Raw genomic sequence first — 27,163 nt, forward strand, 5'->3', positions numbered from 1 at the left:
CTCTTAACCTAAAGGCCGGCCCCTTGAGCTCCGTTCACTGAACCTAGCTGTTTATCTCAAAGGATTACAGCCAACAGGATTTGGGACCCGTGGGCACGCTACTAAGCATCTACTTTGAGTCATGTGCAGGTCCAAACGTGATGATGCAGCAGGTGACCCAAAGGATGTACGACGCAGGACAAGACCCTTGCGGCGCGCACCGCTGGGCGCCAGAAGCAGCCAAGTTGCTCACAGTAGTGGCCCCACCTGCGGGTTCGTTGCCTCTCCCGAGGCGGGCCCGGGGGCCTCTGTCGGTACCCTACAGCTGGGGTACCTACTCCTACTGTGCCAAGACTCGCGTAATTATCCGTAACTACGCCCTAAGGAGTTGAGCAGCCGGGCCCCTGGGGTCCAACCCCATCTCACCGGACCAACGGTCCCGGACCCGCTTCCCGCTCGGGGACGGGTCCCGTGTCACCACGTGTCCCAGAGGTGGAAATGCTCAGCACCTGTGGCCGCGGACCCGGACCCCCGCAGGTGGGTCCGGGACCTCCACGTGCCTATCCGGACCCCCGTGAGCTCTCGGCTTAGCTAGCTGTTCGGGAGGGGTCCGGAGCCGCCACGTGTCACGCAGACGCGGGCGCGGGCGCAAGCCTTCTGCTACAAGCTCCCTCACCCACCCGCATTAAGTGCGAGTGGTTGAGGCGAGCTCTGCTGCCTCAGGGCACGAGGCAGCTTTTGTCAGTCCACACTGTGGATCGCCAGTTACCGAGGCGGCTCGTCAGTTACCAAGACAAGCATTAAAGACTCAGCGCCGTGCGCATGGGCGACGAGTCATGATGACCAGCTACTGACTGGAGCAACAGTGCACGCTGCTACAGTGACTGAGTCAGTAGTTTGGCGCTTCATCATGACCTCGACGCACGGCTGCAGAGGCTAGACTCTACTTTGACAGGACAGCTCAAGACCATCCCTGGTCAGAATCTACGCACGGAAGCCGACGACAAGATCTCCGGATCTGAGACATTGAAGGCCAAAGTGTAGTTCATAATACATCGCCGGGTCCACATGTCGGGGCCCCGCTCAGTGTACGTGCTCCTCTTGGACATATAAAAGGGAGAGCACGCCCGCTAGAACACAGGTTGACATGGACACGAGGTTCCACAAATTCTTTCCAAGCTCACCCGGGGGCCCGCCCACGCCCACCCCGCCGCTCGACTTCCCGTATATCTGTAACATGACTGTGAAGACGGCATTGAGGAGGTAATGGAGAGCATTACGATTTATAGTACGCTTGACCGGGCAACCAATTTCCCTATTTCTTCTGGAAAATAAGTTTTGATCCAAGAATTGATTGCAAACGGTGCTTCCTTGTTAGTTGTAACTTCTATAATGTGCTGTAAGAAATATCTTGTCAAGTGTGACAGAAGCAACAGAAGAAACCTTCAGGTGCATGACGCAGATTGTTTGTACCAGTTAGATAATCTGTTGGTTGAAATGCCATATCAAGTTGTTTGTTCATCTATGTTTGTTTAAATTTTGTTGATTGTAGTACTTTCTAAAGTCTGCCTTGTTTTTCCCCATAGGAGAGGAATCGGAAAACAACTTCTTAAGGCATGTGAGGATTTGGTCATCAAAATGGATGCAAAAAAGACGTGTATATCTTCATTGTCGAATTATCGATCAAGTGCCATTCAACATGTGCAGGAAAGCTGGATATAACATTGTCGAGACTGACAATATTTTGGTTTGGCTGAGCCTTCAAAAGCGGAAGTATTTGATGAGCAAGGAATTACCCCAAGCTTCTGTTGTTGAGTCTTCAACCAAAGACTTCGATGATAATATTTTGACACGCTAAACGTTCAACAGGATCAACAGGTACACATGAGGTTGAATTTTGTGTATAAATGTATGGTTCTGTTCGTCACATATTTTCACAACTGCCGTTCATTAATTGGCTATCACAAAATTATTTAGTTAAAAATGAGTTGACAATGCTTGTAACAATGTTGATTCAATAATATGGCACTTACGCTCACTAATCTCATGAGCATGAGTTCACAGTTTAAGCACAGAGAGTAATGTATTTCAATTTATCATTTTGCATCATTGATGATTCTGCAACTCTTTCCCATATTTGTTAAGCACAGAGAGTAATAGCTCGTTCCACATATCTACCGGTCCTGGCAAACACCAATGGATGCAGTCACTGTAACCCCTCATCCACTTGTTATTCCAATGAATCCCTGGGTGTGCATCAGATCTCATAGACATAGCTTCGGTAATATCTAGAATCTCTAGGTTCATCTGTCCCTTGTGGCTTCTTTCATTTTGTGCTCTGTTAGCTTCCTCAACCTGCGCATTTCTTATTGCCCACTCAACTGTCCTGGTCATTGCTTCTCCTTTTTCCACTGGTTCAGTTCTATTGCAATATCCTCCAGTATTCCAGAAACCATTTTCAAAGTGTGCTGGTGTTATTGTTGTTACTAATGTTAACTGCAGTCCACATTCTTGGCAGTTGGTCAAGTTACGGAGGGCCGTTCTAAGCGCCCTCTGAATAGCTGTAGTGACATCAATGCTTGTGATGTTATCCTCTGAGCAGTATATGCATCCAATGAGTTTTCCACCTTCATAGAGATAATTCTTCCTGAAGAACCATTGGGAACTCGATATGACTAAAACATTGATCTCACGTAAGTTTGCAGCTAATCTCACATCAAGTTTGTCCAGGTGTATGTCATGCATTTCAACCTCTGTGCCATTGATCTCTCTTTCTGATGCTTCTACAAGAAATTTGGTCCACAGTGCCATGAGTGTAAAATTGTGGGATTTGAAGTGCCATGTGACAAATTTATCTTTAAGGTCACTATGAACTTTGGTTGGGGTTTCCACCTGCAGTGTTTTATAGGGTTTGAGTTAGATTCTCTTATCATAAATTCTGAATTTCACAATAATAGGAGATGAAGTTTGCTACATATGTAAGGTAAATAAAGTAGAGTTCCGCTGAGAGTTCATTTGATATTTCCTTAGAAGAAATTGTTCGATAATACATAGCCGATCATAAATTTTCTGCAGCAAGGTAAGGTCCCACACTAAATCAATGACACCATGGGAGTTAATGTCATGCGATTTTAGGTTATCACATAAGCAAAATCAGGCCTCGAGATACTTTGGCCTATTTGTATCATCTAGCTCACTCAACCATATGAGTGAGGGCATGAGGATATGTAAAGGTCTATAGATGTTAGGATTGCCCAATTGATATGGTGGAACTGAATTTTCACCCAAACGGATTTCTTGTGCTTGTTTGTTTAATGTTTCCTAGAAGAAGGGAGGGAAGGAAATCTGTAGCAAACTAGGAAACAAACTGGGGAAACTTTTTATTGAGGGTCCCACTGCTAGTTGTGTCCAAGAACATTGGGTCTATCATATATACTGTGCAAATCTGTCACTGGTGATAAGGGTAGATGTTATATAAAAACTAAAACATGTTATCAACATCTTGCAGAACTAAAACAAAGGTTGCTCACCTGAGATAGTAAACAAAGTAGTGACTCCATCTGGTTCCGTCCAATTGAATCTGCAGCGAACCCCATAGTCTTCCCTCGGACAATATTCAAGAACAGCTGAGGCTCAAACCTTACCATGTCACAACCATGGGGCACCCACTTCCAGTTTACATAATCCATTTGCTTTCCATACTTTCCGCAGTTTTTTGAGTCTGGCATCGTTGGGCATGTAAAGTTGGTGTAAATGGGGCCTCTGAAATCCCTGACCCATGTGCCATTGAACAGATTGCAGACTTTGTCTTCAGAACCTAAAAAGCAGAGCAAAATTACCTTGGGTACAAAATTCTTTGGCAGAGACGCTGTTTGTGAAACTTTAAGGAAACGTTAGTTGTTGCCAGCCTACTACATTTTATTATGACGCACTGGTCGAATTTTGGGAGGCAAAGGGATCTATTTTACTTTGTTTGTTCATGTTTTTACCTGTGTTTTTATAATGTCTTGATTTTTTTTTTTGCACATGCTCCATTGTCATCAACTAATCTGACACGCAGAACATTGGTCCAAATGCCTCTGAACATTATAACAGATTATGTAGGCAAAAGAAGCCATTCGGATATGCAGACATAGCCAGGCTTTATATGCTTTTGAAATCACAGGCACTGTAAACATATTATCTGATGTTTGATAAATCTTAACTCGATGTACAATATTGAGCTGGGATCTCATGCACAGCTATATCATATTGGAAACGAAGAAAGATCCAGTAAGCTTCAGAAAAAAGAAAAGGGGGAAAAAAAGAAAGGAACACTTCTGCATGAAGAAGAAAGAGCAGATAAATTTATGCTAGTCAGTAGAGGCTTACCGATTTTCGTCTCCTGAGGAGAGATATCTGTTGGCATAGGATACTGGTAGAAAGTCGCGGGATGAAGTGTCGAGAGGACGAGAAATAACCCTGTTGTGAGCATCATCAGCGCTAGTGTGATTCTTCCACTAGGAAATACATGGGTGGGTGTTCTGATGTGGAGATTTGGTAGAGGTGGCCTTTCCTTGTCCATGGCCATGGTTAGGGGCTAAGGTTCTAGTCTCTAAGTCGCATCATGGTAAAGAAGTCGCCATCTTATAGTAGGTTCCAAGCTTGCTGGAGCCATCGACGATTCTCGTAAAGTGTGCTTTTCTTCATTTATTTTCTTTGTTCATGGTAAATAATTCATTGCAAGCTTGCTGGGACCTCCTGAACCGGAATCGAACCGTCGATCCACATAACATGTGTAGTGGGGCACCACTCAATCCATTTTAAAATATTTGATGGATCCATAAGCTCTATTTTAAATTCTTTGTGTAATTATGGCTGCACATCCTGGCATATCCTAACGGGGATGGTTGACCCATGGTGCGAACCGGAATCGAACCATCATATATATTTCATAGGAGTATAACATGTAGGAGAAAATTCGCTATTTGGCCCTTTTAAGTCTTTTTTTTTTCAAATCTTCCCTATATGGCGGCTATTTGGCCCTTGTAAATCTTCCCTTTTAAATATTTGACGGAACGCCGACGAGCCGCGCGCCGCCTGACGGGCAGTGCGGAGCAGCCGCCGACGCCAGGACTGCTGCAGCGAATATATATCACGTGATGGCCGAAAACAAAACAAAAAAAAGCTGCTGTTGTTTTCGGCCATCAAAATAGGCTTTGCTCTAAAAAAACAAAAAAGGACTGCTTATGTACTAGGATTGCAGAAAATAGCAAGTGATTTTTTTTCAAAAGGTCTTCATTCGATAGGATTTTTTTTTTTTTTGAAAAGCTTGGATTGTTCTTGTGATGTTGATCCAAATACGCAACGTTTCCAAATATACCGCCACCAAGTGTAAGGCGAGCTCCTCCAAGTTGGAGGCCTTGCCTTGCCCATTCGCCGGCAAGCGCACCCGGTTTTGCGTCGTGAATCGCGTGCCTCGCTCTCGAAGAGAACTAGAGAAGGGAAGGGGGGAAAAAAAGTAAGAGAAGAAGGCTGGAGACTTCGAGAGGCAAGGAGGCAGGCGCGGCAAACACGTCCAGGAACACCGTTGCATGGGCGGCTACGTGTACACGTGTCGCCCGGGCTGTGGGCGGGCTCACCCTTGCATGGTTGCTGAGTTCTTGGCGGCGGCGGGACGGGGCATATGCGTCCGTGGCTCTCGTGTGTCGCGAGCGACAGGGAGAGCCGGAGAGGGACAGAGGCCGAGACGTGGGGCCGGGGGGCAGGCAGCGCTGAGTTGTCCGGCACATGCTTCATGATTCGCGCTATCCGGATAAGGACGACGACGTGCCATATCAAATTCATGGTATATCACCAGGATGCTGAATTGCTGATCCTGCATCACCAGACGCCTCCGTTTCATTACTAGTAGTACGCAGGAAGGAAAAAAAACATTCCTTTCACCAGCCATGAATTATCGAAGGCTGCTTGCCGCGACCAGCAACAGCAACGAGATCGATATTCGATACAATAAACAAGCTCATCCTCCCAGCTTAAAAAAAAAGGAAAACAAAACAGCAGCACCAAAACAAAAAAGAAGAAGATGGTCTTCGACTTCGACCTTACGGTGGTTGAGTTGAGGCGAAGCTCAACTGCTCAATGCTCAATGCTCAACAATCTTTTCGGATAGCTTTGTTTACGAGCGAGCTCGCAATCCTCCGCTTTTGTTAACGAGCTGGCTCGCCATCCTCTGCTAAGCTCTAGCTCCCTGGACTAACCGACCAATCATTGCGCGATTAGGTCACGCAGGGCCGGATTATAGCCAGGAGCTTAGAAAAAAAAAAACCCCGAACCGTCCGAAAGCAACGTCCGCTTGCCGCCAGCTGCAACGTACGAGCGCCACACACGCGGCTCGCGTAGCAGGCCGCGCCGCCGCCCCCTGATTGGACCTGGCCGGTAGAATGATGAGCTGGCGCGGCAACTTGTGGCGCGGGTGCGACGGCCGGCGCGGGGGGTGACGCCACGAGGAGGAGGAGGAGGATACGGCCAGCCCGGACGAACGTTGGGGGAGAAGACGGGGGAGGAGGGGGTGATGGTGGCCTGCCTGATGGCCTCATGGCATGGACTCACTGGACCAGCCAATCCGCCGTGCCCCGGCGTGGAAACACTGCGGCCTGTGTCACTGTGCAAGGGAAGGCAGCAGGCCGCGCGGCTCTCTTCGTCCAACGGTCTCTGCTCAGGCTCTTGACACATGGAGATTCTGGAGGGCGAGAGCTTTACTGGACGCTCCAATGACATGGATGAGGTCACCTTTTCTTTCTTCCGAGACCCTGTTATGCTCCAGCGGCCTCCAGCCAGCCAGCAGTATTTTCCTCTCACACCACTCCAGCAGCAACAGTCTCCAGTACCAGCCAGTCAACAGTGTTTTTCTCTCATACCACTCCAGCGGCAGCCTCCGGCACCAGCCAAACGAACAGGGCCCAAGTGGTTTTTCTCCTCGCCACGTTCTGTCCAATGTGTAGGAAAGATTCTGCCATCTTCACACTCAGCCAACCCCCCCCCCCCCCCCACCCCACCCAACCCCAACTCCCCGTGGATACCATCGCTGCAGACCCTGAACGGAGGAGCTGCACGGTTTGCAGGCCGAGAGGCTCTTGTTCTTTTCTTAAGGTACAGTAAATTTTTTCTTCAAAAAAATAGGTAGAGTAAATTTTTACACAGCTTTTATCAGAGTTACAACTGACCAAGTACTTTGCAATGTGTACTGATGTACAGCCAACAAGTAGTAGCAAGGACGTTTGGGTTGCTCTGCCTTTTTACACTCTGCCGGTGGATACTGGCTCTCCAACACCTGAGATGCACATGATTTTTGCCCGTAGGGAACAAAATTATTGGCCAAGCCTAGCGATTAGGTTCACGTTACATCACCGCCCCAAATTCAGAGTCACGATTAGTCCTTACCTTAGAAAGAAAATTGTGTTCAGTACTGAGAACAGCCGAACACAATGACGTCCACAACAGCAATTGTGTTGTGGAGCCGTCCCTCGTGGTGGAGAAAAATACGCCATTAGCTTAAAGTAATTGTGTCTTATTTTATTTGCCCCCTCCTTTTCGCTTAATCTTTTGTATAGAAAATGCGATAGGCCGATAACAGCATACCAAGGGCGGCAAAAAGAAAAAAAGGACTGTTGAGAGAAATAGCTTCATAGAGGTAGTGACAAAAAGGACAGGAAAGCGCTAATCGCAGAACTGAGCAAACGAACCCTCCTGGTGCCCTTTCTAATAGTGCGTGTACGTCCTGCTTTATTCTCCTCCTCATCGTACCCTTTGTACGTGCTTGGCGAGATAAAAGGGCTATAAAGATTGCAGCCAAAGGTCATCAAGCAAGAATCTAAATAAGATTATTTTGACTAAGGAGGCAAGGGGGAAAATATATTTACTTCGTTTCTCATTCAAGTGAAGCATAAGCAGATTCACGTAGTTCACAAAAAAAAAACTAAAGCTTTTGTGTAAAAAATTACCTTGCAAACTCACAACTAAGTACAGTGTCAGAGCCACAAGCAGAATGGTTTAGCTAGTGGTACTTGATAATAAGTTCACATAATCCTGGTTGTGGCTCAATGATTGGGATCTCCATTGACTTGACTAGTGCGCAACTGCTGAGTAGTGTTTCTGAATTATCTCTAAGCCCAGCGTTTCTGATTTCCAGAAATGTTAATTGAGCCTCAACTATTTGCAGATAACACCAGGCGAGCGGCGATGCCGCAAGCCAACAACCATCCCGCTCCTCCTCCCTGTCACCGTCCCCACCGCCGTCCTCGTCGTCACCACACCTCACCCGATGCTCCCACTCCTTCCAGAACCACCTTCTCGCCACCATTGCCGCCCGCTATAAGACTCTTCACTCTCGCTGCAGCTCAGCCCTCACAGAGCACCAGACCATCTCAGCTTTGCTTCTCAGCTAACTATCTTTAGGCTCCGGTTGCTGCGAGAAGCAAGGCAGGCATGGAGGGGAAGGAGGAGGACGTCCGCCTGGGCGCCAACAAGTTCTCCGAGCGCCAGCCCATCGGCACGGCGGCGCAAGGCACCGATGACAAGGACTACAAGGAGCCCCCGCCGGCGCCGCTCTTCGAGCCCGGGGAGCTCAAGTCCTGGTCCTTCTACCGCGCCGGCATCGCCGAGTTCGTCGCCACCTTCCTCTTCCTCTACATCAGCATCCTCACCGTGATGGGCGTCAGCAAGTCCCAATCCAAGTGCGCCACCGTCGGCATCCAGGGCATCGCCTGGTCCTTCGGCGGCATGATCTTCGCCCTCGTCTACTGCACCGCCGGCATCTCCGGTACCGTACCACCCGACTCTGCTTCTCTGTTTCCTCCTCTGCTTCTCGCCGGCGCCGTCGTGCTAGCTGCTGACGGGTTCTTTTCTGCTCTCGAATCCGCAGGCGGCCACATCAACCCGGCGGTGACCTTCGGCCTGTTCCTGGCGAGGAAGCTGTCGCTCACCAGGGCCATCTTCTACATGGTCATGCAGTGCCTGGGCGCCATCTGCGGCGCCGGCGTCGTCAAGGGCTTCCAGCAGGGGCTGTACATGGGCAACGGCGGCGGCGCCAACGTCGTCGCGCCCGGCTACACCAAGGGCGACGGCCTCGGCGCTGAGATCGTCGGCACCTTCATCCTCGTCTACACCGTCTTCTCCGCCACCGACGCCAAGAGGAACGCCAGGGACTCCCACGTCCCGGTGAGTGTTCATCCAAGCTAGCAACACTTTACCTATTTGCTTGTCCGTGGTGTCAAAGATAAGATTCGAAGCCTGGCATGCTGACCGATGGTTTCTTTGTGGGATGAAACAGATCCTTGCTCCCCTCCCAATTGGGTTCGCCGTGTTCCTGGTCCACCTGGCCACCATCCCCATCACCGGCACCGGCATCAACCCGGCAAGGAGCCTTGGCGCTGCCATCATCTACAACAGGGACCATGCCTGGGATGACCACGTAAGTGAAGTCGATCTGCAAAGTTATTTAGCTCTTTTTTTGTTTTGGCTTGAAGTAAGATGAAGGGTCTGATCTGACAAACTGATGAAGACTTGTGAACTCTAGAAATTAAATTGTCAAGTCAGTCTGATTACATCAGCTAATCAGACTGAACTTTACAAAACTCCAGATGAAGTATGTTTACAGTAGCCAACTGCCACTAGAAATCATTCAGTAGTTGATTTCAAAAGGTTCAAAAACAATTGGATAAGCTCACAGACATCTGTTCATTATTTAAACCTGCCCCTGTCCGGTGGGAAATGCCGAGAGGCCTGCTTAATTGCAGCAAGCAACCACTACCTGCTAGGACAACGACCTGCATCATCCACACCTCGCATGCTAAGCTTCTTTCATTTAGCCTGAAAAAATTCAGAGCGCTGACCCCCCAACCCTTCCTTCCTGCCTTGCAGTGGATCTTCTGGGTCGGCCCCTTCATCGGCGCCGCCCTGGCGGCCATCTACCACCAGGTGATCATCAGGGCGATCCCGTTCAAGAGCAGGTCCTAAGCTGCTGCTGCTGCTGCTGCTGTGTTCTGCTGTGAGGTGCCAGTCCTGACAGGCAAAGCTTGCTTCGGATGGGGTGGTCGTCTCCATTCTCCAATCCCTACTGTGTCGCTGTGGAGTTTCATTTCTCTTCAAGTTTGATGTACTGCACTATGTTTATCTGAACCCCGGACTTAATTTCAGTACCCAATTGTGTAATACGCCGCTAGTGTCATGTGAAGATTTAAGTTATGAGATGGCCAAGGGTTCCATGTTCCAAGTCCCATCCATCCGTTCTGCAATGTGGCTGGCCGTGTTTGGTTTGAGTGTGAAAAAAATTTGGTGAAATTTTTCGCAACTTTGACCACTAGTTAGAGGTATTAAATAAAGTCTAACAACAAAATCACCTCCGCAACCATGGTACTGTAGCATTTACTGCATCTAATGAGACATTTGATCGTACGATTAGAGAATGATTAGATCATAGTACTGTAGCATTACTGTATCTAATCATGGACTAATTAGACTCATTAGATTCGGCTCGTAAGACTCGTAAATTTATATTTATCTGTGAAATTTTTTTGCAAATAGACTTTGTTTAATACGTCATGTATAAAAGATTGCTCGGTGAAAAAAATGATGGTTTCTAACCAAACACGACTGAGCAGATTGTGGTTGAAGCGAACTGGGTTGGTGCCGGTGAAAAGGACAACGACGAGTCATCCCCACATCGGCGGCATCCGTGCCAGCGAGGGGTGTGGGACTGTAGGTGCCTGCCGTGCCCTGGCTGGTCCTTCCCGTCCCGGCGCAACGCTACAAAACCCAGCGCGGCTACACCGTGGCACCTGTCGTGCTGATTGTTTCTCTCAGCCGCCTAGGGTTGGTGTCGTTCATGAGCGGGGAGGCGACGGACGGAGCAACGGCCAACGGGGCAAGGCGGCTCGAGCCAGGTTACCGGATCGAGAGGGCATGGAGCAGGTGCCTGTGAGCAGGCCGTTCTGCTTCAGCTGTGCCCTGTGCCTCGACGCAGGCAGAGTGAGCGAAGTGTCCTCAACTCCTCATGGCTGATGGAAGTTTCACAGGCCACGCCAAGCCGCTACGGCTGTTTGTTTTATACCTCTCGTGGTCCTCAAGAGTACCGAGGCGACCGGGTCAGATTGGCCCCAGCTCCGGAGCATCCAAGGTAGGAGTGGAGCGGCGCCATGGCTACAGAGCCGGCGTGCCGGCACCAGCCACGGACCACCGTCCGCGAAGAGGGGACCAGGGCCAGGGCGGGCGATCGGGACCAGATCGCCAGGGGGGAGGGGGTGGGACCATCGCCTTGGTAGCAACCTAGGGTATGCCAGGTACACGATTGGATTTATTTATTTATTTATTTCCTTTTTGATTGAGCGGGATTTATTTATTTATTTCCTTTTTGATTGAACGAACAAGGGCATACATGATTGGATTTCATGCAACGGGCAGAAATTCTGACGAATATCTACGGATTCCAAACACAAATAACAGTTGACCGCAAATCACTTGATACCTTTTATAGGACGAGATAACTTCGTTTCTGCGGTCAAGCAGCAGAAAAATGTGCATAACGCAGTGCTCAAAGGCAACTTTCAGAACCACAACACCAACATAAATGAAGAAAGCTCATGTGAGAGCAATAGAGCATTGACGGCATGCATTGCATATGACTACATGCATTTAGTTCGGGAACGGATTCCTTGTATACATTAACATTACGAGTAGATTGTACAGGCGTGCAGTCAATGAAATGGCTCATTAGTTAAGTACCGCTACAAAATACATTTATCAGTGCTAAGTCAGACTAGCTGCATCAGCTCCAGCCACGGGTGAGATATGTAACTGTGAAGGACCAAAGGATGGGGGGAAGACTGATTGCTGAATAGCTCAACTGTTTTTCCTGTGCAAAATCTAGGCTCTTCGTTGAGATTTCTATACATTGGCATCAGGATGCCAAGGGAAAAAATAGAAAAAATAGGGTACATATTAGGGTGAGGGGTATACAAATGGTGAGTTACTGCTTTGGGTCCTTCAGTGATTCAGTCTGGGAATCTAATATACAGTCCCATCATTGACACTTGTTAGCATGCTGGTTGTAGTATGCTAAGGCAAGTTGTTTGGCCTGATAGGAATGGGCGGAATCTGCGATCCAATGAACAATATTAGAAAGGAGTATAATAAAAAACAAGTTCAGGTGTAAAATATTATCATATTCAATCAGCTAAGGCTGAAATGCAAAGCAGGTTCAAAGCTATAGAGGCTAAAAACTAGGGATAAAGATGAACAGGTGCAAGGCCATAAGGAACCATGCATAAAACGATGGCAAACAAATACAAGCATCTACTTCAACTGTCAGATCTGAAATAGTTTTTCGTTTCATTCACACAGTGAAAATGTTCAAAGGATTCTGCAAGGCAAGGGCCAAACATTTAGAATTATGTTGTTCTGACACCAGACATGGCCCTAGCAACTAGCAAGGACTTACAAGCCAAGGAGAAAACGTTTATAATTATGTTGCTTTGGCACCAGACATGGCCCCAGCAGCTAGCATGGAATAATACTGAAATTGCAAGTATGGTAGAACAGTTTGACTCTATCTAACTGAATGCAATAATAAAACAGCTGTGAGATTCACAGAAGGGGCATACCTTTGTTGACTTGAATTGCATTGATGTCAACAACGATCCCATCCATTGCAACCATTGGCTTCTAAAGAAATTGTCAATCTTTCTGAATTCTGATACTATGATACAATTCCAGCAATTGAATGGTCATAGCAGCCAAAAACCACCTGTTACGGTAACAAACTCCAAAAAATGCCACCCTGCTTTTTACACTCGATAGTTATTTACCATGCTTGAGTCCAAGGTTTAGAGAGCCAGACGTTAGGTTAAATGAAGGATTTAGCTCCACATGATCCATAAAGGCATGACGAGTAAAATGTTCAGAAGGGGATAGCCTTTCACGCAAATCAAAAACATTTCCAAGTCTCTTTCCAAATTGAGGGCTCAGAATATCAGCTTCAGATACTACTCTTTCCCGAGGTCCCTGTGAGACTTGATGTGACTGAGTGAATTGCCCAAGGATAGGATCTTTATGCCGGTTGGGGAAGAGATCATCTGGGCCTCTAGATGTGGTCCCAAATCCCTCACTGCAGTAGGTTGCATACCTTAGGTGGTTGAATGGAATAGCACCATTACCACCAGATAGGGGTGTGGAAGTGCCTGAAGTAGTTCTAGGGCTTGAAATAGGAGAGGGTGACATTCTGCCACTTGTGTGTTGGGGAGACCTCGACTTTAGCAGGGGGCTTCCACATGGAGAAACTGGACAGGATATATTGCTTCTTATATGGATATCACTGCAAGCAGATAAGAATCAGAGGACAGGTCACAGGTGTGTGCATGCATACATAGTTTTTCTTTTCTTTTTTGACTGGATTCATGCATAAACATAAGTTGAGTAGCTGCAATTCGCTTATGGAACACTTTTACAGCTAACTTGGTTCTAGTTGGATATCTAATGTTGTGATTCTTGGTTACCACATAGTAACTATCTTGCTGAAACACTGTTTGGACACATTATTGATATGTGCATATCTACTTAACTGAGCAGGATGTAGGATATACCTGTGTTTTGACGATAGTTTTACACCCCTTCTCTGGTAAATAGTCTGACCCTCCAAGCCTAAGGAGGTATTTCTTGTCTGCATGGACACCTGGCAATCAAGTGGAAAAAGGTGATCAGGCCACAAGAGTGTTAAATGAAACAAAATCTAACTGTCCATGGTAGGTAAGTTTCGAATAAATTTAAGACTCAGGAATTCAACAAAGGTAGTACTTGAGTTGACCTAAGTTAACAAGGAACTTTTTCTAAATGTCCTTGTAACATTTCATATCCCTAAAATGACACTGTCATATGAATTATCCTCTGCCATATATCCCCATTATATCCTGTGGTAGCATATTTCCAGTGGTAACAGATACTCAACAAGAAAAATGCCAAAACTCAGCAAAGCATCACCAAACTGAGCTCCAATCTGCACTCCAATGCGCTATAAATATCAGCACCTGTTACCCTACTACCTTTATCAACTGTGTCGTTCTCAGTAAGTTGGGTCATGTTTCTCCTCCCCTTCATTTTCTCTAATCCAACTCCCTGCTACCATTGAGACTTGCCGGGTACCAAGGATATTCACCATCTTGATTAGAATTTAATTGCTTCTTGATGCCCAAAAAAATAAAGAATAGGAGTACAGTTCGATAGCAATTGATACAGCAGAAAAAATCAAAAAGTTCTAAAGAGACTAACATATCAATTTCTGACGTGCGTAATTGCAGAAACATATGAAATTCGCTGAAGGTAAATACATAATTTTTTTAGTCTGAGTAGATACGCAGTTCTCAGATGAAGAATAAAATGAGAATAGTAGTATTCAGGTGGTACCTTGGGTTTTGGTCTACAGGATATGGCAGCCAAATGTTCCAAAGGATTAAGAGCAACAGATTTCTCAAGTGAAATTCCATTTTGTATGAATGGATGTTGCAAAAGCTCAGCTGATGTTGGACGTTGAGATGGGTCACGCTGCAGACACTTCCTAATGAAGTCCTTGCAATGCTCTGAAAGGTGATCTGGTATTGATGGAAGTTCCTTGCTGTTCCCAATCTTGAACACTGCAGCAATCTGTTGGCAAATAGAACTGAAATATTCACTGAATTGCATTTATGATTTCTTCAATTCTAGTTACCAATCAGTAGAAGTCTAATAGTACATATAAACATCATAAAGGTAGATGAGCTTGGATGTTCCACTTTCAGGTGAGAAATTCTTTTTTTTTTCTTTGGGGGGAGGGGGGCTGTTGGCGGGCCAGTGGTGCTTCTGGATGAAGTCAGAATTTTCCTGATTATGATTTCCATTTCCAATCAAAACATTGGGAATCGCACATTACCTTGAACCAATATGGTTATTAAGCAGCAGGAAATGCATGCAAGAGTATGGCTTATCTAGCATAATACACTTGTTCACAGCACATAAGTTGTCCATACTTTTTTTCAAGAATACGGAAACTTTCCATATCAACTGAGTGCTTGAACTACATGAAATGCACTAGAAGCTGCAGTTCTAAACAGGTCATGCTATACCATGTTAGGGCCTGATTGCCAAAGCTCACAAAGCTACTCCCAGGCTGATTGTGTGAAGTGATTCTAGAATGATTCTGCGATGAGATGAATTAAGGGGCTGGGAACTGTATTAAAAAAAACTAGCTTCTTCTGATTCACTTCCTGCAGACAATCACTTTCTCCTTAAAATTTAACTTAGAAAATCATTTTCAGTCACAGAATGACTTCTAAGAGAATCACTTTCTACAAGGAAGCAGAACCAAACAGGTCCTTAGGCTTTTGTCCTAAACAAACAGTAGATAGTGAGCAAGTAAATCTTACTCTGTTGTGACTATCTTTTGAAGCAAATAAAGGTATCAATGAAACTCAAAAGTAAAGACTACAGATATGCCCAGAAGGAAGCAGCTACGTCCTAACAAACATGGGCTAATACTGATGTAGTGATGTACTGCAGTAGTGAAGTGAGACAGTAAATGCGGTAATCATACTGATTACTAGCCATCCATAATATAGAACAAATAACAATTGTATTTTCGAAGTCATACTGACCCCTTCATACTGGCTCCACGGTGGCTTCGAGGTAGCCATTTCTAGGACAGTGCATCCTAAACTCCATATGTCAACCGCAAGGTTGCATCCATTAGAATTTTTTATAACCTGCATTTGTGTTACATATGAATTTTGTTTACAGAAACTACAATAAGATACACATGGAATTCACAAAATACAAACAAAGAGATAGATTTTCAGCAATACCTCTGGAGCCATCCAGTATGGACTACCCTTAAATGAGAAAGGACAATGCTGCCCGTTGATCTGGGAGAAAAAAATGTAAAAAAAAGAAGAAGCATGAGATAAAAAATAAAATAAGTTGGGGAGTAAGGATTTGTTATGTTTCAAAAAGGCCACTAGCAAGTAAATATTCGTATTATCTTTCTCCCTCTTCCGAAAGAAAGCCACTACCAATTGGGTGGGGGAGGCGGGTTCCAACTATTTTATTGGTTAAATTTCCATATCTCAAAATACTCCTCCTTCTCACACATTCCAATCATTGGATCCTTATTGTTTCCCAACTTCCTGCCACTCAACCAAATATCCACCACCATACCAGGTTGTATCAGAATTCAGAACCCACTCCCTATCCTGGTCCAAACAGTGCCAACTTTGCCAGAGTGGTGTGTCACATACTCATAGCACTATACCATACTAGCACAGAGATGCAACGTATACTGCAGCGGAGCTTGGACATGCTATCAGTGGCACTGAGGGCATGGTGTACATAATCAGAACCTAACATCTTAGACTGGGGCTGAACTTTTTTTTAGAGTGGGAGCTGAACATTACAGTGGTAAAATGATGTCTTTTCTGTAGCAGAGAATGAGCATTCAACTAATATTACACCAGAAATTGGTTTCCCATGTTTGGTTTCGAATAGCAGTTCAATGTCAAAAATGTCATTTATCTTGGCCAAAGCAGTATGCTTGTGGCACCCGAACCACAGATCAGAGCAGAAATGATGTTAACGGCAGCAAAAATTACTTTCATATGGATATATATTTTCGAAGCGGTTGATCTATTTGAAGTGGCCATGACTTACGTGTACAGATAAAAAAAAGTAAAAGGAAAAATAAATATATGGATTGCAAATCCATCTTTCTATCTGAAAAAAAAAAACATCAGACTGGTTAACTTATGTTTCTCTAGAATCTTGGTTAACTCACTTTTACCATAGCAAAATGGCTTGGAAACTTACATGTTTCGCCATCCCAAAGTCTGCAAGCTTAACACGGCCACTTGGATCTACTAGTATGTTTGCACCTTTGATGTCCCTACAAATTGTAAAGAGCAGCCATAAAAGCAAAAGTCAAAATACATGACACTTACGGATATGTGCAACCCAAAAAAAAATGACAATCAAACAGAAATGATACCTGTGGACTGTGTTCTTAGCATGCAAATATGCTAAGCCTGAAAGTATCTGATGAGTGTAGCTGCGTATTGCTGGTTCACCAAGCTGTCCATACTCTTGTAGAAGTTTATGTATGGATCCACCAGACACATACTCCAAGTATATGTAAAGTTTATCATCAACCTGATCTTGGACAAACATAAGATATAAATTCATGCCCAAAATTGAAACTAATGCATGCACAACCCTATTAATGAAATTCGACATGCTGTCGTGAACTTTCTTAGGCTCTTAGCACCCTTGCTAAGGATGCAAGTGGGTACCCAATGGTATTTTTTGGGTCAGCTAATTAATTATGATGGCATGCCACTCTAGTTCATTTCTCCCCCCAAATTATTTACACATAATGCCATTCTAGTTCATTTTATCAACTTTTTGGGTCGACCCAATGACCCAGAAATTATCTAACTTGCATCCCTAACCCTTGACGAAGGAAAGAGTACAAAATTGAGAAACACTATATTACAGACAGAACTTCTGAAATTACAGGAACAGTAGAGGCATTTTAAGAAAGCAAGCAAATACCAAGTGTAAATAGAAAGTAATTGAAGAAAACAGTTTGTACCGTTTCTGATCCATAATATTGTACAATATTTGGATGCTGCAAGCGGCTCAAGAGTGATATTTCCTGTTAAACAAAGAAGGGGGAAAACAGATAAAAATAATTTAGGAAATTAAACACAACAACATACAAACTAATTTTTTAGTAGTCGGTGCAAAACACATTTGAAAACACAATACCTGCCCCAATTGTTTTGCACTCTCCTTCGATTTAGGATCATCCAAGAATAGGGTAACCTCTTTCATCGCACACATTTCGCCGCTATCACTGATACAGACAATTATATCAAAATAGGGCAAACAAAACAAAGGTTATGCAAACTGAAGCATGATTTGAAAACACTCAAATGGAAATTGTATAATATCAATGGACACATAGACAGTATCCTAAATAATGATCAATAATTCCAGAACACTAACTTCTCTTGGCCTTATTTGGACCATAAGGTCTTCTTTAACACAACAATAGGACCTATAATTTTCAATGGCCTATGATCATATGGAAAGTTACCATCAACATGAGTACTCATTTAGTTCTCGACTCGCATTGCTAAGAGTGTTAATAATGCCAACAATTATGATTAGCACCCACAAGTTTTATGCAGGCAATATAGTGACACGGTTCTTTTATATTTGATGGTTAATTTTGGGAATTACGAGATGGCTACATGCCACTGTTTGCTGTTGCTGCCTCAATAAAGTTACTGGTGCTTTGCACGATGATCAAAGAGCACAACATGAACACCCTCTCTTAAACTTAGAGAACAAGGTGCATAGCCCTTCGGGATTTGTAAAGTGCAGCATACACTAGATGAGGCAGGGATACCCTGTCTCCTCTAGGAATCCTATAACATGGAAGAAAAACAAATTTCTACTCCTCAAACATAAACCAATAATAGAAGGGTAGTTTCCAGCTCATCAAGGGAAAAAAACAGGGCACATTAAGATCAATTATATAACTCCATTCATAAGAAGAAATTTCAGAGTAGTTGGATATTACAACAACAACAACAACAACAACAACAAAGCCTTTTGTCCCAAGCGAGTTGGGGTAGGCTAGAGATGAAACCCAAAAGACACAAAAGTCATGGTTCAGGCACGTTGATAGCTAGTCTCCAAGTGCTCCTATCCAAAGCTAGCTCCTCAGAGATATCCCAGGAGCTAGCTTAGAATAGAGTAAATTGTGTCTAACACAAGGATCCTAAAGAACTTGTAAATATGTCTAAAACATACTTATAGAAAGTCAAACTGCACACTTGGGGTTCATACATTGCGAAACACATACCTGTTGAAGCCAACATATACATGACCAAATGTCCCACGACCAATCAGCTTGCCCTTCTTCCATCGTGATGCTGGACTTGATGGATTCTCTGTTCTTCCAGGGCTCCGGGGTACTGAAATAGGACTAGTTGGTGTGGAGTTGTTGGGAAAAAACGAACTGTTCGAGATGCTCAATGGTGGAAGGGGCAATTTATGGGTTTGCTTCTTCTTTCCATCATCATGCCGACTTGTAGGAGATTCAGGTGCCACTCCTCCAGACCTTGGATGCAATGGGGAAACACTTCCACTATGCACACGAGAACTAGGGCCAGGACTCGTCATTCTTGGGCTAGGAATTGGAGAACACTCTGGACTACCCCTGCTGGGCAGCCAAAACAGCTGGGCAAGCACATCGCCGCCAACTGAATTATGTCCAGATGTTTGCCCTGAACCTGGACTGGAGCACTGACCAGATCCAAGGAAAGTTACATCTGCATGTGGCTTCACTGCCCAAAAGGCTGCAGTTGGAATATGATCAGGACATATCCGTCTTGGACTTCTTGAAGGACTTGACATCAAACTATTGGGAGCACTCTCCAAAACCATCGGACGGAGGTTTTGTACATTTGGTTGATTATTTTCAGCAGCAATACCTCTTGGTGATGTGGACATTGTATGGTTACTGAGGAAAGCATTAGCAACTGGCTTGGACGTTTCCTTCTTGATCTTGGTAGTAATGGTACCAGGGTGCTCCTTGCGAACATTACTTCAGAAAGAGAAAAGGAAATTTTAGAACATGGTTAGATTAGGAGGCAAACAAATAATGTGGCATGGCCTGGTTTGTGGGAATTGCAAATCGATGAAGTGGTACTTTTGGCCTCAGGAGCATACCTTGACTTGTTTTTTGAAGAAATCCTTGTATTTTCAATATCATTCCCAACAGGACTCTGAAGCTGAGAATCTGCATGATCCTCACTATCAGCAGAACAGTTGCTCGAGACAGAAGCAACCACTATTTCTGAAGCAATCTCACTGTTTCCAGGCCTTCTGTGAAGCAGATCAGGTTTAGGAAGCGGCAGAAACAGTGGTGGTTTGCCGCGCTTTTCCAATATGGGCTTTGATTCAATGACATCAGAAACTGTGCGCGTTGCTCGAGGGCATCCTCCAGGAATAGGAAGAGGCTGAGCATGTAGCCTATCCACCGAAAAACTTTGGCAGCGAGAAACTTCTTTTGATGGTGAAGTTGGACGTGACACTGTTGTTGATTTGCAAACTTTCTCAACAGCTGTATTATTTCCACGTCTGCAATTCCGTTTTGATTTTGTGCTTCCCTTTTGCTCATTAGGACTTATCAAGCGATGAAATGTATCAAGCAGGTTTTCTTTGGTGGTTTTCTTAACATCTTTTGAGGATGACTTACCCCACCATGGCGGCATATTGAATATGAAAAAACTGTGGTATATCTGACCAGCTACTTATTACAATGCTATCCAAACTGATCAATTACCATATTATGAATATAGACGGAAGGCATATGCATGGGACTTTCATGTGACCTCGTATAGTACCATCGACTCCCACAATGCACTGGCAATGAACAGTACTTGAAGGAGTTCGATCAATGGAAAATATATATGTGAACCTTCTCTGGCTCAAAGGCTGAAATAGACAAACAGATATCATTAAAACCACAATTGCCAATCCAGCATTAACTAGCATAGCATTTTCTTAGAGAAAGGACAGTAAAGCAATAAGGTACATATAAATGCTAACAATAATCAGTTGAAGTATCTGTATAGAGCATAGCTTGTTTCTCTCAGTTCCACATTTTGTGTTATATGATTCAGCATTATGATCAGACGTATCATAATATGTACTACTTGTGATGTTCATAGCAAAATGCACCGGGAGTCTGAAGCATTTTGGAGTTTGGATTACTTGCCGCACTGAATGCTTATTCCAGAAGAAAAGTTATAAATTATTTTTGTTTCGTGATCAATGGCACTCGGGTGAAACTGTTGAAAATAGCAAGTATATTTTGATTGAACAACAGAAAACAGTACAAGAAAATCAATAACTCATGATTCTGCAAGGCCACAATTAATGGCCACGTCGCTCCCACAGAACCAAAAGGTACCCCAAGAGACTAACAACTGAACTAACCTGAAGTGCTATGTTTAGTTGTTGTTATTTTTTACTTTGTGGCGTTACACTTGACGCTACAGCACTAACTTCGCAGTACAAAAAACAAATACATCACACGTGATAGAGCTGCCCACTCTTTCCTAACCTGTGCTGAGAAAACTCTACTTAGCGCAACTGAATTCTAAAAAAGCATGCAGCGAGGCAAGGTCAACCTCGCTAGCGTATGTCCAAAAAATACAATCCAGAGGAAAAGTCTCGAGCTAAGGGTCAACCTCTCTGGTGTATCAGTCCTCTGCACTCAAGTTCGATACTCAGCAGTCACTAGTTCACCCTGACTTCAATACGCTCCCAAAGGAAATTCACCATGACTTCAACCACCAAGCCAGCTGGAGCTACACCGAACACAGCACGCACTATTTCGCGAGCGAGCAAGCGATTCCCTCTACAAGCGAGCCCGCGCAGATCTCAGCACAACCCGCGCGCTCCAGATCCACCGGTCGCCCCGCCCCCGCGGCATTACTAGCCCAAACCTGCGCAAGCAGCAGCATCTAGCGGTGGCAGGCTGGCTAGCAGCAGGCCAAACTTAGAGATTGCAGCAGCGTGAGTGACAGGAGGGAGGGGGAGCTTACCAGGGCGCAGCTGCGGCGAGATCCAACCGCCGGAGCAGAAGCCGGAGGGAATCCGGAGGCGGTGCCGCGGGGCTCGGGCAGCAAAAGGAGCGGAGCAGAGTGGAAGCCGGGACGCGGAAAGGGATGGGAGCCCGGGAAAAAAAAAGGGAGAGAGAGAGAGAGAGAGAGAGGAACCGAAGCGGAATGCGAGCGCTTTTTTTTTTTTTTGAGAATAATGCGAGCGCTTTTGTTCGCTCTGCGAGAGGAGGCGGCGCAGCACCAGCGCGAGGCGTGTGCGCTAGCCCCCCGGAGGAGGGAGAGGAGAAAGGAGGCGGACGGTGGTGGCTGGATCTTCTGCGGCTCGGAGTCCCTGCGGCAGGGCTCGCCCGTGCGCTGCTCTCGCTTGGACCCCGCTGTCTTACATGACGCACACGGCACACGGCACACGCCTGTTGAGGTGGTGCATAGGATCCGAGGGTTCGGGGATTTGTTCCTTTTCGGAAAACTTTCGAGGATTTATTCCGCGCAATGATACTGTAGCGTGTGCAGAGGCGTGAGAGCAACGGTCCTTTTATTATTTTAAAAATTTGGTAGCTTGCGTGCATATCCATTATCCAACCTCTCCTGTCTTCCCGCTCTAGAGTTAAGACCCTCGAGGATCCAAAAGGGCCTATTGGGCCTCTCTTCCACTAAAATAAGCATGATGTTTAGATTCTTTTTAACAGATTTTTTGCCATTTAAATGGTGAAATTATAGTAGAATTAACAAATTTCATTGCATCCCCTTGCATGGCTTTCTAGGCCATCACGACGAAGCAGGTTTCTGCCCGGGTAGCATGTCAAGTCAAGCAGTAAAATTCGCCCACGCCCTGTTCATGGTCCGGTTTGGCTGGTTTCTGGTCCAGCCCGAGATTAATTTCCTGGTCCGGGGCGGGCTGGTGTTTCACGGTTTGCTGGCAGCTTTTGGTAGTAGGCCGGTGCGGGCTGGGCTGGCTGGTTTGTCGGTTTAGCAGGTTTGGTGGAGTAATCACTATGCGACACTGCTACTGCTAACATACAACGTGTGCAAAACTAATCAAGAAGACTAACAAAGGGGTATCAACAGTCACGATCTAAAACTCCGAACTTTAAGTAAATCAGCATATCAGATCATTGCCAAATACAGTACAATTTCTATAGAAATCCTCCAAGATATAGTAAGATTTGCACAAAAAAGAAGCGCAAAAAAGAACAAAAGCAGCCGTGCTCATGTACACGACCTGGAACTTATAGAAGGAGAGAAACAGGAGATCTGGAACTTATGGAAGGAGAGAAACAGGAGAGTTTTTGAAGGGAAGGAAGCTGAACCCTCAACGGTGCTGCACTTCGTCAAAGAGGAGGTCAACCTGCGTTTTAGGGCGTGTGGTGCCCCTGATGTTTCCGATGTATCTTAGTTAGCTATGCATTTGTCTTTCATGCGTGCGGAGGTTTTAAAGCTTTTATGTAATCACAACTATGTAAGACTCGGCCTTCTTCTTCTTCTAACATGATCTGCCAGTGCTCCTGCCCTAATTTTCAAAAAAAAATAGTAAGATTTGCCATGGGAAGCTCTCGCTCTCTGCAGCAATATAATATTTGGCCGCATGCTTTACAGCCGAGGCACTACAGTAGTCCTATTCAAGAAAACTTTGAGTTGTGTTCAATCACCAGATCAACTGCAATAACACACTGTCAGTCTTTACAAAATATAATTTAAGTTTTTATTTGAGGTCCAAGTGTCTATTGTTAGGCTGATTCTATTATTCTTCAAAATCTTTTTCAGTTTGGGCTTTTCTTCAATATATCGTTGCATGCAATCCCTTACTACTGTGATTCTAGAAGGTGGGTCAAACCTTGGTTGTAGCACTTTGGAATACCTTTTGAATCCTTCACCTTCAACAGATCTAAATGTCATCTCATCAATTATTACCATCTCAGCGAGCGCTCTGCGGCAGTCTTCAATAATGTAAGTGTCGTGGAGTGGAAAACCACCACAGTCGGGTGGCGTAGTGCACCCGGCTAATCCTAAGTGTAGGATGAGCTTGGGGGCAGTCAAGGAATGCTCGATCTAGAGGCGTAAGAACACGGAAGCACACAAGGATTTAGAGTGGTTCGGGCCGCCGGAGCGTAATACCCTACGTCCACTGTGTGATGTATTGCCTGAGCTTGTGTGCAACCTGGGGGAGGAGCTATGCCTGTCTCCGCATGTGTGAAAACTTGTGGAGCCTCGTGTTTGTGTGAACCTATTATCCTACCATGCGTGCTCTCCCTTTTATATGACCAAAGGGAGCACGTACACTGAGCGGGGGCCCGACATGTGGACCCGGCGATATATTATCTTACAACGTACGAATCTTCTGACCAGGCATGGTCTTGAGCTGTCCTGTCGGAGTAGAGTCTAGCCTCTGCAGCTGGGCGTCGAGGTCATGATGAAGCGCCGAACTACTGACTCAGTCCGCTGTAGCAGCGTGCACTGTTGCTCCAGTTAGTAGCTGGTCATCATGACTCTTCGCCCACGCACGCGGCGCTGAGACACTGCTGCGTGCCTCGGTAACAGACGAGCCGCCTTGGAAATAGGCGGGCTTACCGTGTTGTCATGTCACGCCTGTCCCACCCGTGAGTGGGTATCCGATGCCCTGCTCTGGCAGTGCACGCCCCAACCACCAGCATTTAATGTGGCAGGAGGGCTGGCTTCAGGCAGAAGACTCGTGCCTGTGGGACACGTGGTGGCACCGGACCCGGGGGTCGGCGGCTGCGCCCACAGGGGCACGTGGCGGTTCCGGACCCCTGCCCAAGCGGGGAGCGGAGGTCCGGAGGTCGGCCCTGTGGGACACGTGGCGGCGCCGGACCCTGGGGTCGGCGGCCGCGCCCACAGGGGCTTGCGAGGGCTCCGGACTCCTACCCGAATAGGGTGCTGGGTCCGGGTCCCTTGGCTGGCTCGATGACTCAAGCCTCCTGGAGGTCCGGCTTCCACTTGTAGAGGCCCAGGTCCGGCCCGCGGAGGTTCGGGACTTGTCCGCGGGGGTCCGGATCCGTGGTCCGTGGTTGCTGCTCCTGAGCGCCTTCGTTCTTGTCTTGTAGGAGAGGGTACTCCTGTCTGAGTGTGTAACACCCCTCAATTAGCCCTCAATTAGGAGTCTTAAACGAGATTTGAAGATTCAAATTGGGTCAAAAATATCAAGCACACGTGTTCCCTTCTCCCTCTCTCCCATGCGTGGTCACCGTGGCCAAATTGGCCACGGCGCACGCTCGCGACGCGCGTCCTCGCCATGCCGTGCCGCCTCCTCTTTCCTCTGCTGCTGCTGCTCGCCCGCTACGCACGCACCGGCACCGCCCGGCCGTGCCGTTGCTTGCCCCCGCCTCCCAGCGTCGCGCCATGGCCGTCGTGGCCACGAGCAAAGCAGAGCCATGGTTGCCGCCCGACCTCCACGCCGAGCCGTCAACTGAGCTCATCCCTCCCTCCACCAACCCCCAAAACTGCTTGACCTCGGCTCCCGGAAGCTCCTTGGCCTCTCCTCCGCCCGCCCCGGCCACCGGAGTTCATCGGAGTGAGCACAGTACCGCTACCGGCCGCCGCCCGCCGTGGAACCGCCGCCACGGACCACCTCCTCGCGCTCCAAGGCCACCTACAGGTCCGCGCCGATCTCCTCTCGCTCCTCCACCCCTCCCTCACCGCCAGCAAGCCCTCCCATGGCCGGAATCACCGTTCCCCTTTCACCCCTCCCCTGTTTTCGCGACCAGGGACTCCAGACAGCAATAGAAAGAACCCCAGGGTGTTTTCTGCGAAGTCCATGACTCAGGTGAATAGTGCTGCGAAGGGTTGTTTTGCAATAATTGGCTGAAACTTTGAAAAATCATAGTAAATCATAGAAAAATCAGAAAAATGCAAACTAAAATTTGTTGGATTCCTTGTCCTAAGATCTACAACTTTCCTTACAGGTTGATCTTCAGTTTCTAAATAGTTTTTGCTCTAGTTTAAATGATAGTTTAAGTGGTTGCAAGCTTTGAAAATGCATAGTAAATAGTAGAAAAATGGTAAAAATGTAAAACCAGTTGGATTAGCTTTGATTTGGCATGTAGAACTTAGGAAAAATATTTAACCTGCTGTTTGTTTAATATTTTCATGATGTATTGATTTAATCATAGATAATGCTAGTTTCAACTTATTTATTTAATATCTACAGTTCTAGATGTTGAAAAATTATAACATTTATGCAGTAGCTTATTCTTTGCATGTTTAGTTCACTGTAAAAATTTCATGTCCGAAAGCTATGTACATGTGTGTAAATCTATTTTTGTTCAGTTTGTCTTGTTGAGGATAAAATAAATACTTTATGTTATCAAAAAAATGTTGGTTAATTATTTTTACACTCCTTCTCAGTAGCATATCATGTTGGTAAATTTTGGTTACAAGTTTAAAGCTGTAAGTCATGTTTCTGCTTTTGATTAGTTGCTAGCCAATCTTTTTCTGCAGGATTAATTTCAATAATTCATATTGATCTTGCATAATTGAAGTTAATTCCTAAGATCAGATTGTGGGTTACTTTCATGTCACTTGGTTTTATGTGCTTTTTAGTTGAATAAAAATCTCTAGTTATCCGTCTTGCTCTGTGTATTTGCTTTGTCGTTCTAAGCAAGTTTAGTAATACTTTTTGAAGGAAACACTTCAGGCTAAAATAAATTGAATGAATTCTTGTATTGCAACCCCAACCCATTTGCCTTGTAAGCTCGTTTGTTATGTTTACTCGGTAAATAATTATCCAGTCATATCTTTTCTATTAGTCACATTGCATTGCATCATGTGTTGTTTTTCTTATATTCATGCACTCGTATCATTGCATATCATTTAGATACGCTAGATATACAACGCATGGATGTGAGGCACGTGCTGACGGAATCGAACCACAAGAAGGTGAATGGTGGATACATCTAGAAGATGGATGGATGGATCCCAATGTGCATGACCGAAGGCAGATGATCGCCAAGCGAGTATCATCTAACTAACACTGACTTAGTGTTAATCCCAGACAAGCCCCGGTGCACTTCCTATTATTTCAAATTTATGACACATATATATGTTCTATTACTTGTGCATTAGGTTTAGGAATTGTTTGGAACTCTAGTTGCATGATCCCTAGGTTCCCTGGAGTTATACTAGTATGTATAGGATGATATAAATGCTATGCTTAATAAGATCTCGGTAGAAGTCGAGTGATTTCTGGTTACTCGCGAGATATAGGATATCTCGTTATTTTGAGTATATGGAATATTGGAATAGGTTGGAGAAGGAAAAGAAAATGGAGACCGGGCGGGGAAAGGCTAGCCCCGTCTGTGTCAATTAAGGACCGTTCGTTGTCTGGCCCTGTGATCGAGTTTGAATTGTACTAGCCGTATACCGGGAGTAGGAGGTAGTCGAAACCGGTAAGCCGAATACTACTTTGTTTCGAAAGTACAGAACTTCTACCCACCCCTTAGGGCAGTCAAGTGGCCGCGGAGAATTGTGATGCATATGTT

At 45.6% G+C, this 27,163-nt stretch overlaps 3 protein-coding genes and 2 long non-coding RNA genes across 5 annotated transcripts; 3 read left to right on the forward strand and 2 right to left on the reverse strand.

The window, feature by feature from the left end:
• Positions 1–1,162: 1,162 nt before the first annotated feature.
• On the forward strand, positions 1,163–2,021 carry LOC120682705. The gene is made up of 2 exons (XR_005678555.1): positions 1,163–1,242; positions 1,566–2,021. It is a non-coding gene; the product is annotated as an uncharacterized LOC120682705 (long non-coding RNA).
• Positions 2,022–2,065: 44 nt separating this feature from the next.
• On the reverse strand, positions 2,066–4,550 carry LOC120682704 (protein ALTERED XYLOGLUCAN 4-like). The gene is made up of 3 exons (XM_039964703.1): positions 4,351–4,550; positions 3,510–3,796; positions 2,066–2,871 (listed from the first exon to the last, which is right to left on the reverse strand). The coding sequence occupies exons 1-3, from the start codon at positions 4,547–4,549 to the stop codon at positions 2,086–2,088; spliced, it is 1,272 nt and encodes a 423-aa protein (XP_039820637.1). The 5' UTR covers position 4,550; the 3' UTR covers positions 2,066–2,085.
• Positions 4,551–8,247: 3,697 nt separating this feature from the next.
• On the forward strand, positions 8,248–10,237 carry LOC120681943 (aquaporin PIP1-2-like). Its single transcript, XM_039963633.1, has 4 exons — positions 8,248–8,779; positions 8,882–9,177; positions 9,290–9,430; positions 9,880–10,237. The coding sequence occupies exons 1-4, from the start codon at positions 8,446–8,448 to the stop codon at positions 9,973–9,975; spliced, it is 867 nt and encodes a 288-aa protein (XP_039819567.1). The 5' UTR covers positions 8,248–8,445; the 3' UTR covers positions 9,976–10,237.
• Positions 10,238–11,648: 1,411 nt separating this feature from the next.
• On the reverse strand, positions 11,649–21,913 carry LOC120681942 (mitogen-activated protein kinase kinase kinase YODA-like). Its single transcript, XM_039963632.1, has 13 exons — positions 21,654–21,913; positions 19,771–20,538; positions 18,902–19,645; positions 17,797–17,884; positions 17,621–17,683; positions 17,018–17,178; positions 16,840–16,915; positions 15,843–15,902; positions 15,636–15,743; positions 14,413–14,649; positions 13,596–13,684; positions 12,618–13,327; positions 11,649–12,111 (listed from the first exon to the last, which is right to left on the reverse strand). Exons 2-12 carry the CDS (start codon positions 20,313–20,315, stop codon positions 12,814–12,816), a joined length of 2,685 nt encoding a protein of 894 aa, XP_039819566.1. The 5' UTR covers positions 20,316–20,538; positions 21,654–21,913; the 3' UTR covers positions 11,649–12,111; positions 12,618–12,813.
• Positions 21,914–24,903: 2,990 nt separating this feature from the next.
• Positions 24,904–26,359, forward strand: LOC120682636. The gene is made up of 2 exons (XR_005678507.1): positions 24,904–25,281; positions 25,391–26,359. It is a non-coding gene; the product is annotated as an uncharacterized LOC120682636 (long non-coding RNA).
• The last annotated feature ends 804 nt before the right edge of the window (positions 26,360–27,163 follow it).

Source organism: Panicum virgatum, chromosome 7N (genome assembly GCF_016808335.1).
Source record: "Panicum virgatum strain AP13 chromosome 7N, P.virgatum_v5, whole genome shotgun sequence".
Taxonomy (NCBI): Eukaryota; Viridiplantae; Streptophyta; class Magnoliopsida; order Poales; family Poaceae; genus Panicum; species Panicum virgatum.

Coding starts and splice junctions, on each gene's coding strand:
- LOC120681942 (XM_039963632.1), bottom strand. CDS start 20,315: ATGCCGCCATGGTGGGGTAAGTCATCCTCAAAAGATGTTAAGAAAACC. Junction 19,646..19,770: donor TCTTCAAAAAACAAGTCAAG/GTATGCTCCTGA, acceptor CTCTTTCTGAAG/TAATGTTCGCAAGGAGCACC. Junction 14,650..15,635: donor CGTGGAGCCAGTATGAAGGG/GTCAGTATGACT, acceptor ATTTGCCAACAG/ATTGCTGCAGTGTTCAAGAT.
- LOC120682704 (XM_039964703.1), bottom strand. CDS start 4,549: ATGGCCATGGACAAGGAAAGGCCACCTCTACCAAATCTCCACATCAGA. Junction 3,797..4,350: donor TCCTCAGGAGACGAAAATCG/GTAAGCCTCTAC, acceptor TCTGCTTTTTAG/GTTCTGAAGACAAAGTCTGC. Junction 2,872..3,509: donor TACTTTGTTTACTATCTCAG/GTGAGCAACCTT, acceptor AAAACACTGCAG/GTGGAAACCCCAACCAAAGT.
- LOC120681943 (XM_039963633.1), top strand. CDS start 8,446: ATGGAGGGGAAGGAGGAGGACGTCCGCCTGGGCGCCAACAAGTTCTCC. Junction 8,780..8,881: donor CTGCACCGCCGGCATCTCCG/GTACCGTACCAC, acceptor TCGAATCCGCAG/GCGGCCACATCAACCCGGCG. Junction 9,431..9,879: donor ACCATGCCTGGGATGACCAC/GTAAGTGAAGTC, acceptor CCTGCCTTGCAG/TGGATCTTCTGGGTCGGCCC.